The 16971-nt window shown below is 38.8% G+C and overlaps 1 protein-coding gene across 7 annotated transcripts in view; it reads right to left on the reverse strand.

The window, feature by feature from the left end:
• Window positions 1-16971, reverse strand: part of CDK14 (cyclin dependent kinase 14) — a 215456-nt gene that overhangs the window by 44051 nt on the left and 154434 nt on the right. For all 7 annotated transcript variants that reach the window (XM_083405804.1, XM_083405805.1, XM_083405803.1 and 4 more), the window contains 2 exons: window positions 9713-9852; window positions 3604-3750 (listed from right to left, as the gene is read on the reverse strand). In XM_083405804.1, coding sequence (XP_083261930.1) covers window positions 3635-3750; window positions 9713-9852 — 256 coding nt within the window. In that variant the 3' untranslated portion in view covers window positions 3604-3634. The remainder of the gene's footprint in view (window positions 1-3603; window positions 3751-9712; window positions 9853-16971) is intronic.

The following is a 16971-nucleotide window of genomic DNA, read 5'->3' on the forward strand; positions in this document are numbered from 1 at the left end:
AAATGAATGCAACAATTTCAGCTACATTTAACATTGCTGTCATTGGATTCTAAGACTCAGATTGCTTTCAGCTGCCCACCACAACTATATCACATAAGCCTTTTCACTAGCTCCAATTAATGCAGATGCAGTATTAGTGAAATAATTAAACATTCATGAGTAGACATTATTTGGAAAGAAGATGCATGAGAAATTAGGATTGGTACAATACATGTTCAATACTAAGACACCCCATCTTCTTAATTACAGTGTGTGTGTGTGTGTGTACGCACACGCATACAGTGGTGTTTGCCTCACTCTAATTTACACACACACACACACACACACACACACACTACATTTTGCAGTATATAATTGCTATTTCCCCCTATGTCTAAATGCTTACTTTTACACTAACCTTGGGAACCTGAAGAAGAGAAAATGCTATAGCCTGACTACAATGTTTAATTATATTAAAAATACAGTATAGAAGTGCAGGTCACTGGTACCAAGGGTCAATCTAATAAAACGTGTTCATGCAGGCTGACTTCACTATAATGATTGAAGTGCTATGACACAGTGTTGGTCAAATTGGGAACAAATTACACAATGTTTAAGCTGTTCCTGGCGATTCAGCAGTGATGAGGCACAGAGGTTAGAAAGAAACAAGGAGGTGAGGAATTAGAATGACTTCTCAATACTCTCTGACACAGACACTGCTGGACTATGGCACCCCCACAGCTTGACTAAAGGAAATCCTGCAAAAATAATGTAGCTACACAAGACTGCTGGGAAGAGTGCCTTACACAGTTTGCAAAAGCCAGAGGTGAACAGGCATGCTAGTAAATGCTACTGAGGGAATGGGGGCGGGGGGGGGGGGGAGAGAATTCAGCTTGTGAAAACACAACTAATCACATATGCAAAGTGGTCAGTTAAGAAAATTCTTTTAACAGGACATTCCCAGTGTTTGGATATCACCATGCTACTTCTTTAGTGCTTTTGCTATCATAGTGATAATCATACTGCTCACTAAATGCAAGCAATAATAGAAAACAGAGCTTATTTGCAGAACCACAAAATCTCTCTGCCCACACTTATGTCCCTTTGTGAGGGAGAATGGCAGAATTCTGAAAGTAAATTTCTAGATTGCTTGAATGCAATCTAGAAAATGCATTCAAAATTGCACTGAGTGCCTGTGGGAGAAGTAAAAGACACAACTCCACAGCATAGCTGCCAAGTGTCCCTTATTTGAAGGGACAGTCCCTTATTCCAGCGCCATGTCCCACTGCTGTCCCTTATTGACATACCCCGCTATGGGATGTAGGAAAAACAGGTACAAAACATGCATGCTGTCATATGTGAAAAATCACATAGACATATATTTGGCAACAGTTTTCCTTTGTCATTGCCTTAGTTCCTAAGATCAAATTCCCTCCACCTCAAATTAGGCAACTTAAAAAAACCATGACTTGATGTTTGGAAATCTGTTGGGTTTCATATGCAAGTGTGGAGCTCCATCAGCAGCAGTTTATTCCATCTGGGTGCAGTAGTTGCTGTATGGATTTATTATTTTGAAAATATAAGTAATTTAGTGACACCAGGTTCCAAATGTGCTTTATTAGGTGTTTTGGTCATCAAAACCCTATATTCATTCTGACCATTTTGTGTTGTATTTGCAAACCTTTCAAACATCCACATTTAAAATGTACTTGAAGGGTTGATGTTTCATATTAGAACAGGTAAAGTTGAAGAAATGCCTATAGGGATGCCACTTGGAGGAAAAGTAAAAATTAACTAGGCAACAAACTTGTAAACAAGCCAGGCAGCCTGATTTCTGATACTGTAGAATCTTAAACCTTTCGCTGTAGAGAAACATGTGACATAATTGGGGCAGTTTACACTAGCTGATATTCCTCCAGAAAGCTATTGTCATTATTTTGTAGACTGCTTTTACATCACCACCACTTTGAAAACAACCCAGTGCTGGTATCAGTTTCAGATACAGTTCATGGAGCTGCAACTAGCTGGCAAGATTTATTTATACTTTCATAAATAAGTATATCTAATAGAAATTGTTGCAATTATGATGCAATTAATTGTTTCTTTTTAACTGAGTATAGCAGAATTAAGTATTCTTTCAATTAGATGTACTAAACTAGGTTATTCTATGTTATCAGTATGAAACAGTTTACAAAAGTCTCTTTTTTTGTAAGAAAAGATACCATAGCAGGAATGCTTGTTCCAAAGCAATATTATTAAATTTGTATATCACCCTTATCCTATGATCACAGGGGTGATCTACAGGGGTGTGGCTTACAACACAGTAATACAAAATGAAAACCCAAATACACAACAAAAACAAGAACAAACCAACAACTCGTTCCCCTTATGAACAATTACAATTGTCAAAAGGAAGTGGCAACATGACAACTTTGGGTACCTTTGAGAAGGAATACCAACAGTACTCATCTAACAACAACCAAAAAAAGGATAGAAACACAAGGAGTTTAAAGAGCTGTTAGATACACTGGGTTAGAGAAACATGGGTACGTTTTAGGGCATCCTTAATTCTTCAACAACTGAAGATGTAAAATGAGTATCTGAGAACTGAGTACCCCAAATCCTTATTCCAGGCGTCTTTTTGCAATAATTGACATTCAGGCACATTCCACATAGCACTTTGAAACTGAAACTGGCTGGAGAATACATACTCTGGGATTTTTGTGCTGGATGCAATATCCCTGAAATCGAAGCGTATCCTGGCAGCAGATGTTTAGATACTATGTAATGAGGAACAACTACCTTTGATAGAATGCAACAGCACCAAAACAAGCCGGTGTCCCAACATCAACTTCTTTTGTCAAGGTGAAAGATTGCAATGTTCAGCCTCCACAATTGCAAGCAATTATCCCAACACTTCTCACTCAAGTCTTGCCAAGCAAACCCACGTGCTCTCTCTCATATTTTAACTCATAACAAGCAAAGATTTCTGTATTTAATGATCATATTTTCATTAAGCCTCTAGACAGTTTCCTGTTTGCAAGTTTCCTTATGGGCCTACTTCAGGACCCCTCAAACTAATTTTTATTGGATACCTAGCCCATTCCGTTACACCAAGTCCTTAACCAACCTTAACATTTCATACCATGTCCTCTGCTCCTATAAACCTCACATTGCCTTTATATCCTTTCCCCACACAACATTATATCTCCTTATGCTATCAGCAGCCTACCATCATAAGAACCTATGGGTGCTGCCTCTCCTGCTACCGCTGTTTTACTATGTAAAAACACTGTGCAATCGCTGTTGATCTATTTTGTCATAAGGATCACTGTAACGGGAAAGCATGGAACTCTCTTTTCCCATGTGTGAGGTGCACTGACATGGATGGGGAGGGAGGATAAATCTAATCATGCTTAGAGCTAGTTGTGGGACCTCAAAATGCCACAGGGTGTTCTATCATATTTTTTCCACGAAACAGATTTGCCATACAAAGTCCACAGTTAGATGAATAAATTATTCCATTTAAAAAGGGGGTTCCATACTGTACAAGGTAGTGGGGGGGGGGGGAGAGAGAAAGTTTTACTTAAAAACAACAACCACTTTTTGACAAGCCACTCTTACCTGAATTATTTGTGGGAAATCAACATGTTCCTCAGTGCTTCATGTTTGATAGACCTTTGCCATAAATATTGTTTTTTCCAAAGACTTTCATGCTTTCTCCACCCTCTGCTTGTAATCTTACATTAGGTACGGAAAAAATAGAAGACACTGCAGGGGAAAGATAGAATTCAGGCATTTAACTTTTAAAGTTTTTAAAGTTTCAAGGCACTAAGATATTCACTCCCCCCACAAACTTAAAAGCAAGCAAGAAAAAGCCAGCAACTTATTTTTTAATGGAAAATTGTGATGCAACATTCTTATGAAAACAAGACAAGTTCCCGTGCTATTCTTTCATCCCAGGCCAGGGAGTTCTTGCAATCAGCCCCTAAAGACACTTACTAATGGCTTGAAAGAACTGTTGGGACAGCCCCTCCCCCTGCTTTTCAGGAGCTACTTAAAGACCTGTGTGGCATAAGGAAAAGGCAGAAGAGGAGAATTCAGGACACCTTATGCAACCAGCTCCTGATTACACTGCCAATAATAAGAGAGAATATACTATTTCTGTTTTATTGGCTGCTGCCATTCAGGACCTACTAACAGTGCTTGCCTGACTTAGATTCTCTTGGAGTAGGACCTAGCCGTGTTATTTGTTTCTTCATTTTTAATCTCTTTCTAAAAATAAAAAAATCTAAGCCCCAAATGGCAGGGTTCTTAATAAGGTGGTAGAACCACCTTTGATAGCAAAAGGCAACAGGCACATATACAATCTTCATACTGAGGTGCCACAGCCTTAAGATTGCAGAGAAGATAAATGCTGCCTGATCTTAGGAGCAAAAGTCAGCATTTCCACTCAACTCAGTACTGGGGTGGGGCTCTCTGTCTGCTTGCATGGGCCTGCATTGACCCGTTTTATTTATTGTTTGGTTTTCTCTTTGGCTCTGCCCACTTCAGTCTTTGGCCCCACCCACTTCCACCTTTGGAACATGGAACTTGGACATTAAAATCCAGCCCTCAGGCCATGGATTAAATTAATAAGAATAGCCACAGTAAACATTACAGCTGATTTATGGAGTGTCACCACAAGGATGGGATTCTTTTTAGCAATGTGGGTGTAAATGCCATAATGTTTACACTGGCTCCAGTGACTATGGGCTTAGCTCAAGTTCACATTAAAGAATCAGTTCTAAAATGTGTTTGCAAATTCATTACAGGATTTACATATTGGATATCTGTAACTATAAAAAGAGGATTGCCCACTTGCGGAGTTCTTCACAAGGTCTCTGGGTTAGAAGGAACTGAGTGTATGTGTAGATGAATTCCACGATGAAAGGTCATCATCGTTACCTTTAACATTGAAAAATGTTTGTGGTTCCTTACTAGTATTATACTGGATATACTGTGCCCACAATTAAAATTAATGTAACATTTAAGTGGGAAATATTTTCAGGTGCATAGAGAAAGCATCACTCCTAGTTACCAAAATCACCTAGGTTCTAGCCACCAAAATTCCATCAATTCACAGTGTAACCCTTTTTTTGCCAAAATATACAACTTCCATTGTTTTTTTAAAAATATGATTGCAATTTCTATCCATGCATACCAAATGAAAACAATTATAGTATTTGATACAGGGATTGTCCCTTCTTGCATCTTTATTTATGCTCCATAATGATTATCTGCTAGACACAGAAATAGTGTTTCTGTAACTCAAAAATTTTACTGGAGGCATTTAGCAAAACCTTGCCTTAAAATATAATGATTTTTCATCTTTATTCTCCTCCTTCAAAAGGTTTCACTGCTCCTGATGTTTAACGTTATGCAAAGACGTGTTTCTGCCAATGAATATCGCCTTATGGTTATGCTTCTGCAAATAACCTGCTGTGAGCTGATAAAAGGATTAATGCTGCCAAAATTCTTAATCTGTGAAATTACAAATTAAATTCTCATATTAAAAATACCACCCTGAGGTATTTTTTGTGGTTTTAATTCCCCTCTGGTGTTCTGCATACATTGTGCTTGTTAATGACTAGGACAAGACTGTCTCTGTTGGCAGCCTGCTGCACAGTGATAATGTGTAGGCATTTACTTCACAGATAGAACCGGATTTAACCACCAACTGATAAACTAAGTGGCAAGTGGGTAATAAGTCCATATTAACTGAAAAGTATTACTACAGAATTCAGAATTCATAGACTATCAAAATCCTGGCTAGACTAAAATGTACAGTCAGAAAGGATTGAGATGTCACCAATGTAGAGCGATATTAAGTTATCATCTTTTAAACTGACTAAAAAAAAACACCATTGGTATTTTTGTTGTCTAAGTACTCATGAACTAACAAATTAGACTTCCAACAAGATAGCAGACTTCTCAACAAGCATCATTAAATTGCACCTGGGTACTTTGGAAAATTCTGATTAAATCATGCAATAGGCAAAAGACCCTATGAGTCAAGAAGAGGGTGTACTTAGTCCCTCAAACTGGGGCGGGCTGAAGAATGTAGCATTTGTCTGAAATAAGGCAAAATGCAATGTCTTATTACTGGATGAAAATTTTTCAGTTCCTGAAAATATGAGCTTCTACTAGAGTAGATGTGCGTGTTTTTTGGAGGAGGGAGGGGAAGAATAGTATGTTTATGTGAATTAGAAAAACTAAATCTTAATGAGATCCTTTATACCGGTAGTTCTTAGATGCATCTCTAAGAGGACACTTTGGGAACACAGGAAAATTGGAAGCTGCCTTATACATACTATTAGTTCATCTAGCATATCTCCAGAATTTCAGACACAGGCCTATGCCTACCTGGAGATGCCAGGGATTGAGAGTACCTAAAGCCCATCGACAGAAGTCGACAGAGATCCTTCTCTGACTTTATTTTCCAGAAAATCTCTTTTGGTATCCAGGGGCAACATAAATGGACTGTGTGTGTGTGTGTGTGTGTATCACTGCCATTATAGAAAACCTGTGATATAGGCTGAGGCGTAGGAACACATAGGCATAGGAACAAGACAGTGTTTAAGTAATTAAATGACAGCTGATTAGCTGCAGGGTTAAGGGAACATAGGAAGCTGTCATGCTTACTGAGTCAAGTGTACTGGTTTAACTAGTTCACTGACTGACAGTAGCTCTCTGGGCTTTCAGATAGGAGTTTTTCTTAGATGCGCCTGGAGATGCCAGTACTGAACCTGGGAGCTTTTGTTGTGGGATGTAATCCACTGGTGCATTCAAATGCAACATTCCTTATTTCCCTAGAGTAGGCACAGGCAGGGGGACATCCAGTCAGTGTAACTTCCTGTTCCGCTGGAGCGTCCTCCTACTGCATGTGACCTGGGAGATGGGCGTGCCTCTGGCTGACTCCATAAAAGAGCCGAGTCATGCAGCCATTTTCTCAGGTCATCTGTTTTGTCTTTCTATTGTCTTGCTGTTCTTTTGCTGCCATGCTGCTCTCTTGCAGCCATTTTTTTTGTCTCATGGGCTCTTAGCCAGCAGCCCATGAGTTCCATGTCCATACGAGATAAACTCACAGTTTCTTTGTGTAACTACCAAGTAAAGTCTGCCTTTCAGGGATCAGAATCATGAACTGAAAATGTGGGTAAACATTTTGTTACTTTACTCAGAAGGAGTCATGTGTCTTTACTTTTTTAAGAGGGATCAAAGGGGACACCAGGAAATAAACTTACCTAAGAGATTCAAACGAATCTGCAAACTAGCTTCCAGCTACCGTATTTTTCGCCCTATAGGACGCACCGGCCCATAGGACGCACCTAATTTTTTTTTTTGGGGGGGGGAATATTTCCCCCCCAGGCGCGGGGCTGGGACGGGGGAAGCCCGAGCTTCCCCTGACCCTAGCCCCCAGAACATGCAGCTCTCCGCAAGCCGTGGGAGCCCAGCACCGGGCTTCTGAATTGGTCCTGAATTGGGTAACTGTGCCCCTGGAGGACCAGGTGTGCAGCCTGGGAGTCATTTTGTACTCACAGCTGTCCATGGAGGCGCAGGTTAATTCTGTGTCCAGGGCGGCTGTCGACCAGCTCCACCTGGTACGCAGGCTAAGACCCTACCTGCCTGCAGAATGTCTCGCCAGAGTGGTGCAAGCTCTAGTTATCTCCCGCTTGGACTACTGCAATGCGCTCTACGTGGGGCTACCTTTGAAGGTGACCCGGAAACTGCAATTAATCCAGAATGTGGCAGCTAGACTGGTGACTGGGAGTGGCCGCCAGGACCACATAACACCAGTCCTGAGAGATCTGCATTGGCTCCCAGTACGTTTTCCGATTCAAAGTGTTGGTGCTGACCTTTAAAGCCCTAAACGGCCTTGGTCCAGTATACCTGAAGGAGCATCTCCACCCCCATCATTCAGCCTGGTCACTGAGATCCAGTGCCGAGGGCCTTCTGGCGGTTCCCTCATTGCAATAAGTGAGGTTACAGGGAACCAGACAGAGGGCCTTCTTGGTAGTGGCGCCTACCCACTGGAATGCCCTCCCTTTAGACGTGAAGGAAATAAGCAGCTATCCTATTTTTAAAAGACATCTGAAGGCAGCCCTGTTTAGGGAAGTTTTATATATTTGATGCTGTATTGTTTTTAACACTCAATTGGGAGCCGCCCAGAGTGGCTGGGGAAGCTCAGCCAGATGGGCGGGGTATAAATAATAAATTATTCTTATTCTTATTCTTATTCTTATTCTTATTCTTATTCTTATTTAAGGAACCTAGCATTCTGCCAGTTTATGAGCAGGCAAAAGCAATAAAAGCAGGAGAAACCATCAGCATTACAGTAAAAAAAGGAGAAAATTAGTATGTATTCTATTCAACTAAGTCCTACTCATTGAAATTAGTGAACCTAAGCTGGTAAAGTCTACTAGCTTCAGTAGGTCTACTATGAGTAGGACTAGCACTGAATACTACCCATGTTTCTTTCAGTCCTCCACAATGTTAAGCACTCATTTCCATTAACAGAGTTGGAAAATTGGGGGAAGGGACCAAGATTCAGTGAGTACTACATAAAATTTAATCAGTCTGATTTCCTGAGCTATGACTACCAGTTCTTACTTTTTCATATTTGTCATCATATTTATCATGTACTTCTAAAAACTGAAGTTTTACCCAGACTGAAACAAGCTTATCTACGCTTTCACATTTCATAGTCCAACACTTTTCCCTTTTGGGGGGAGGGGGGGAGAACAAAGAGGATTCTGGGGAAAATGTCCCCCATTCCACCACCCAGGCCCTCACATATCTAACTGCAACAGGTCTGACCAAGCCTCGTTATTTCTCCAAATGGGCCTGAGAAATCCAGATAGTATAGTGCAATGGGGTTGAAAGAGAAACGTAATTCACTAAGCAAACGTGACCAGTTAAAAAGATGTGTCCTCAAGAGCATTTTTGTTCATTGTGCTTGCAGAAATGAGTATCACCTGAAAGTGAAATTGATTTACACCAATTTTATATTGGTAAAATTATCCCTGCCACCTCATCCAATGTAAATATGCCTTTGTCTGAATGTGCTGCAATGACTTTTTAAGAACACTAAAGTCAATAAAAAATCCTTGCTAGTTAAAAAGAAAATTGGCAGCATCTTGTTGGGATCATATTACTTATAATAACGTTAATACATTTTGTTTAAAATGAAAAAACAAAGGACAGTGTTTGAATGTTGAAAGCATCCTCAAGCTATAAGAAAATGAACTCAAATTTATCTTTCATATGTTTAAATCCTGCACATTAATCAATTGTGTGCTTTGTGTTCTTCAATCTTTTAAATACAAAAATCTTTTTAAAATTGTTATTATTTTGGCATATATAATGTTTGAGAATATCACTGGATTATTGTCCCGTGAACTGCAGCATGTTAAAAAGTGGTGCATATTATGAAGTAAAAAGCACTAAATATGTAAATCATATTTCCCTCTCCCTTCCTTTCTTTATGGCATTTCAAATAATTCTCTTTACTGCACATATAATCAAATACAAAGATAGATAGCTACATACTGCACAGTAGAGATAGCAAGGGAGAGTCCATTTTTCCTGTGTCAAGCAAAGTATGGAATTTGAACTGCAGAATCACACACACACACACACACACACACACACATTTCCTTGCCTTTATGCTATGTGGATGTTTTGTTATACTCACTGTCAGTTAGTTCCCATAGCCGTGGGGGCAGGTCACTGAAATACTCATGGCTGAGAGCTGCCTGTGCTGACAATCTGTTCTTTGGGAAACACTGGAGTAATTTGGAGGCCAGATCCTCTGCATGATTCACATAGCTTAGCCTTAAACATAAGCAGAGAAAAATTAGTGAGACAACAAAGAAAAAAAGAGAAACTACTCTCACTGGTTATGCCATATATAACGATATCAAGGAAAGCAGAAATATAGAGCCAGGTCCATGTACCTAGCCAAATTTCACCGCTGTAACTTACACGGCTTATTCACAGCCATTGGCAGTAGTTACAAACATTAAAATTTATCGTTACACTTTAGTTACTGTCCTTTTAGTTGTTAGCAGACATTTTTGAAGTAAGCAGAGTGCAGAGACAGTGGCTCCTTGCCTTTCAAGATGCTACAAAGCCAAGGACCTTCACCTCTCTGCTACAGTTACTGTAGAAATTCAGGGTCCTCTCAACATTTCCCACCCAACATCTCACATTTCCAATCAGAAATCTTTGTGGAAAACCCTGACTGCAAAAGGAAGGGCATCTCATCATCTGTGCTTTCTGGTGAATGGAGGGGAAAGCATATAAATGCCCTAACCTTTACAGACCCCCCCTCCAATTCTTCTATCATCATGTTTTCCCAAAGCATAACACATCAAAACCCTGCCAACTGTTCATTCTGTTTGCTCCAGATTTCCCCTGAAGCGAGGGATGCCTACTGATTTATGGCCACCAATGAAGTGATGGGAGCTCACCCTATGGAACGCAGTGCTCTGTAACAGATAAAATAGATTCATACCTCTCGATCTCTCAAATTGTGAAATAAACATTAATTCTGAAAAAACTGTGGAATACCTTTTCAAGTAAGTCTATTTGCACTTGATGTGGCAAGAAATAATTTTAGTTTTCTTATGAGATTGGTTTTAGACCAAGATAGGCTTTTGTTTTTGTTTTTACGACACAGGCTGACATTTTGTTAGCCTGCTCTTGAATCTGTTGGTATTTCTATGTAGGCTACAGTCAAGCCATGAGTTTCTGTATCTGCATGTTGGAATCTGGCTACGTTATTGTACTTAGTTCCCACCAAAATAAATGGGATAATAATCAGCTTTCATGTCGATTTCAATGGGATCTCAATGCAATTTATTTATAGGTTGGTCCTGTAAATATTTACTCACAAATTAAGTGCCACTGAGTTTAACTGAATTGTTGTAGAGGACATATACAGTATTTCAAAATCAACTGCTATTCTTTTCTGCATTTTCAGTTTGAAATACAAACACAGGCCACAGTGTCACCTACCAACTAGACTCCAGTTCTGCAAGAATTTGTATTCAAATGGTGGGAATGGTTCCATTCAGCTATTCTTGACATTTACAAGAAAACACTTCAGAGTGAAGGGCACTAGTAAATGTCAGTACATAGATTGCTCACAAAGACACAGTTGGCAGACAAAGGTAGAGAAAAGCATATTCAAATGTCCACGTATATGGGCTCATAAAATAATTATAATATAAATCTAAGTAACTTGGCACAGTATCCTTGTAGGATTAAGCCAAACACCCATCTCAAATTCAACTGCATGGCTTTAAAGCACCAAAGTATATTTCCAAATATAAGTTAGTAAAGCTATATGCAGAAGTTATCTGATTTTCAACAAGAGCTATTAGGTGTTCATTGCTGAAATAAAACAATTACATTTTTATTAAAAGATTAGTCTTCAAATTTCTTCCCACCAGTAATGCTTCTGTCGCAGAATGGATATAGAAAGGATAAAATGTGTACAATGTATTTCAAATCAGCAGATCTTTTATGCATACTAAAGGAAAGTCAACCACGGGGGAGTGGAATCAGGAAAAAAATTGATTCATCGCATCATAGAACTGGAAGGGACTTCTAAGTTCCTCTAGTAGTCCAACCCCTGCCAATGCAGGGAAACCACTGCTATAGCACCCTGAACAAGCAGCATTCAGCTTGTGCTTAAAAGTCTCTAATAAAGGAGAGTATACAAATTTCAAAGGCGTCAATTCCACTGATGAACAGCTCACACTGTCAGAAGGTTCTTAATGTTTATTCAACAACAACAGCATTATTCAAAAATGCATTTATTGTATTTTGAACCTGTTGGTTTGGGTCCTACCCTCTAGAGCTGCCTTTCTCAACTTTGTGTCCTCAGATGTTCTTGAACTACAATTTCTATCCTACCTGACAAATGACCAGGAATGATGGGAGTTATAGTCCAACAACATCTCCCAAGGTTGAGAAAGGCTGCTGTAGAGCAACAGCAAAAAAAATGACTCTGATATATACATGTTAGTGTAATCAATGTGATGCCCTCCAGATGTTGTTGAACTACAATGACCATCAACTCCAACCACAGTCAGGGATCATGAGGGCTGTAATCCATTATACTGCTAACTCATATTTAACTTGTAATCTATTAATTTTCCTATATCCTTTCCACATGTATTTCTGTCAAGCCAAATGTCACCCATCCTGCAGAGATGCAGCAATAAGGCATACTTGTTGCTATTTCTTTCTTTCTAATATTTATATACCACCCAATGGTAAAAGTCCTCTGGGTGGTTCACAAAAATAGAAAATAGAAAATACAGAAGGAAATTAAATCTAACACAGAATAAAACCAGCACCAGAGAATGATATCCAGTACAACAAACATTAAAAACAGTAAAAAAAATCTAATCTAAAAAATACTTGACCCTTTCCAAGGTGACTATATTTTAGCTCCAAACGCTTCTCACCTTCAAGCTATTCCATCTGCTGCCCACACCAGTGTTCTAAATGCAAGCAAATATGCATCTGAAACTCTGTAAGGGAAGAGCCAATTTTTTGGGAGGAGTGGAACTAGGTAAATGTCCAGAAAGGGTTAAACACCTTTTCCCACTTAAGACTTCTCAACTCATATTTGACAGCTTGTATCTTCTTCTGAGAAAACAATCATCAGCCTGCATTATATGCATCCCTAGTTGTCTCAAATATCTTTAAGATGTACCCAACAATTTACCTACTAGAATTCAGGCAGCAGTCCTTTATCAAAGACAAACAATATTTAATCTTAGTCTCTATACATAAACTGACAAACCACCAAAGAAACTAGCTACTGAATCTAACATGCACCTTGCTCTACTTGGTGTCAGAGTAGAATTTAATAGAATATAATTGTGTGTCTAAGGCACTGCAGCATGTTTCATTTCTCAGCAGTCTATACTGGCATGTGTGATACAGTAAGCTTCAGTGCTGATGCTTCACTTGCTTCCGCACTAATTAGAAAGCAATAGTGGTTGGCCATGATAGCGTAATTGCAATGGAGTGCTTTTACAGATGAGTACAATCAAGTACTACAGTTGTGACCATTCAATAATGTAATTAGCACTACTGGAATGATCTTTAGAACAACCTAATCTGCAGGTATCTGAAAAATGACCAATGCCATTTAAAATGTCTTAAGAGCATGTTTGGCTGAATTGGAAGTTAACTGCAACTGTTCCTTAACACAATTTGCAAATCACATAAGCTGTTGGCTTATTATTGCATTACTCCCCCCCCCCCCCTTTACAAAATTCTTGATCACAAGCATTTGATTTAATTTCATAGAGAGCACACTGGGTTTCTTCCTATTGCAAAGAGGGTCAATTCTTGGTCAAGCTGAACATGACTAGGATTACTGAAGCCCTCAAAGGGAAAAAAAGATTTGGGCATGTGCACTGAACCTCTGAACTTATGATGCTTTGCTGGTTAAATTAAATGAGGGACAGAGGTCAAGTTCACTTTCAAAATCAAGGCCTGATTAAAAAACAAAGATTAATCCTGTATATATTTTTGACAGCAAATCAGGAGAGCACTTCTGAAGGTTACCCACAACATGCCAGCATTTTCTGATTTAACAAGTACTACAACCCACTCCTTTGCAGGTGAAACTCAGAGCAACATATTCAGAACACTTTGAAATACTGGTTGTTCAATTACAAAATATCACTATGTCTGACTTCAAAATTTCCTTAATTTGGCATTATCCCTGCTTGAGACAAAAAAGTAGCTATACCAATGGGAAGACTTGAATGGCAACCAGCTAATATACTCAATTCCAAGAATTTTAGTCTTCAGCAGTTTTCTGTTTAGAGTATCAGCACAATTTGAATGCATCAAGGTAAAGATCTAAAATCTGTAAAATTATGCCACCAGAAAGAGTACACTATGAATAGCTCCACTGAAATAAAATGACTAGTCCAAACTAGAAAGCAATGGCAGAAGTTTCTAGGAACAAAAGGTTCTCTTACCAGAGGTGATACTACCCTATGATACTCCAATTATTGTTCGACACTAATGAGTCCCAGCCAGGAGGGCCAATGACAAGGGAAGATGAAGGGCCACAGGGTAGCCATCTCCATCTCCTGTAAATTTTTATTCCCCCTTGTTTCTGATGTATTCACTCACCCCTTCTTCCTGGGAAGGGGCACAATTTTGTGGTTTGCCTCAGGTGCCAAAATGTATTGGGCCAGTATTAGTACCATAGTTTATTTTTATTATAAAATCAGTATAGAATGCCCTTGAGATACTGTTGTGAAGCGGTTTAAGATATAGTAAATAAAACTATCATGCTCTGTTGATCTATTAGATGCTCTGAGCCCACAGTATTTTAACTATGTTAGTGTAAACAGTAAATGTTACTGGTATGGAGTTATTCAATAAGTATTTCACATTTTTAAAGAGTTTACTTACAACTTATCCAATTTTGTATTGTGGCCCCACAAGGAAAAGGGGATATGAAGGAGATTTATAAAATTATCAGTGGGAGAAAGTGACTAGAGATGCGTTATTCTCCTCTCATTATACTAGAACCTGGGATCAACTAATGACCGTTGTGAGATTCAGAACATACAGAAGGACATAGCATGTAGTTAGGACTTTGCTACTATAAAATGTGGTGATGGTCAGTATCTTAGGTGCCTGTAAAAGAGGATTAGACGTGGAGGATAAGGTTATATACATACTACTTCCAGGATCAGCACAGCATGCGTCTGAATAACAGTTGCTCAGGAATAAAATGGAGAATGAGATATTACCCCCATTTCTTCCTTGTGGGCTTCCTTTAGGGCTTAATAGAATCATAGAATTGTAGAGTTGTAAGGGATCCCAAGGATCACTGAGTTCAATCCCTTGCGATGCAGGAATATGTAGCTGGCCCATACGGGAATCAAACCTGCAATCATGGCGTTATCAGCCCCATGCTCTAAGCAACTGGGAGTGGCTTCTGACTGGCCACTGTGGAGAGGATACCGGACTTTGGTAAGATTCAGCAAAGCTTTTCTTTTGTTCTTATGGAAGATTCTCAGCACATGTTTTAAGTATTTGTAATGTATAATTGAGTGTGTGTGTGTGTCTGTGTGTGTGTGAAGTCCACAACACTTTAAAAAGTGGTAGCATTCAATAATGTTCTTGATAGTTGTTGTACCTTTCCTGGTACATGATCTTAAGGAGCTTGTTTCATCATGTTGGCCACTGACCATGGACTATTTTGAGTACATGCAAGTGATTAAATAACAATGAACACCATGGTAAAATATACAATTCTTGCTGCCTATAAATCAAAAGTCTATCATATGGAAATAAGCCTCTGACATCAAGCAACCATGTATTAAATGAAAGTGCTGGGGAACTAATATCCTCTCTTGTCTCTTGTCAATATTTGTCACAATTTTGCTGCTCTTCCTCCTGATGCTTTCTGAATAGCCTTTATTGTGTAAACTGGAACTGTGAAGCACAAAAATATGGTGGTATTTGTCAAAGCTTAAAGAAGGGACATAGTTCACATTTAAGGATTTGGACTGTGAGAACAATGCCATTTCAAATTTTACATTTAAAAAAATATATCTGAGAGGAAAATGTGTTTTTCAAGATACTTTAATTATAGCATCCTCTAGCCCCTCATACTTTGGGATCTAGAAAGATTTCAACAATGACTTCCTTTCAATTTGCACACCAGTCAGTCAGTTATCTTAATTCTTTCAGCAATCCAGTTCTTCTAATATTATTCATTATAGCATATGAGGGGGGGAAGATTACTTACACCATTACGGATTTTTTTTGGAAAATGTGCAAGATTTGTAGTGTGTTTGAAGGTTGCAGGCTAGCTATGAACAAAATTTGAATGGAACGCTACAACTGTGGCTTCTCTTAATTAGAAGCTGCTCTTTTCAATAAATAAATAAATATAGAGGCATTAAAGGGTACATATCTTCTAACCTGGAGAGGGCTTTAAAGTCCTCCTTTGTCCATCACAGCAAACTGAATAGAACAGCTTTAAAAAATAAACAGAGCTAAAATAATTACTAAAAACATCATTTTATAGGCTATTATTTCTCCAGTAAAGAGAGAATGAATCTTTAATCCTGAGCAAAAACTCTTCAAGGTTTATGTTCTCTATAAACCTTTCACTGAGAATTTAAAATATATGTTACTAATGCAATAAATGCCCTAACAAATATATCAGATTTTTCAGTTAATGCTTTTTACAGGCTTAAACTAAACTGAGTAAAAGAAAATCACCTTTTACAGTCTGACTCTTAAAGGAAGAATGCCTTTTTGTTATGCTTTTTAAAGAAGGCATGGTGAATTTATATCAACTTCACTGAATCTTGGGCATGATAAAAGGGGGGGAAATAACACTGCAGTTACCATTCCATAGTGCACTTTCTTCACATATTTATTTCCTCAGTGACTGGACATGAGCCAAGGAGGAGCAAAAAAGGGGGAAATAAAAACTCCACAGGAATATCTGAAATAGTCTTAGCACATCATTCACTGCAGATCCCCCCCTCCCTTCCAATGCACACACATTTGCTCTTCAGTAACTTCAATTGTTGGTCTTCAAAAGAAACTAAAGGAGAACATTGGATTTTAAATTTCTTACTGGTGAAAACGCTGTGTCTCTAAGCAAAGTTATCCTATTAAATCACTCTAAATGAAAGTGTGGCTGCCGTTACGAGCTGTCCAGGTTTTCATCTTTAAAATCAGCTCTGCTCTTACTAAAGAAACATTAGAACTCATAAATCTCATTCCCTGTCTCCTTTCTTAACATACAGAACTTGAAAACTCTTAATTTCATTGTAATGTAAATAAGAACTGGTGTGTGTGTTCAGCAACTCCAGCAACAGCTTCTGCCCTAAAAGGGTGAACCTCTGAAGTCACTGCAGCCAGTGAGCATTCATCATTGTT

The sequence above is a fragment of the Podarcis tiliguerta genome, assembly GCF_965153285.1.
Source record: "Podarcis tiliguerta genome assembly, chromosome: 12".
Taxonomy (NCBI): Eukaryota; Metazoa; Chordata; class Lepidosauria; order Squamata; family Lacertidae; genus Podarcis; species Podarcis tiliguerta.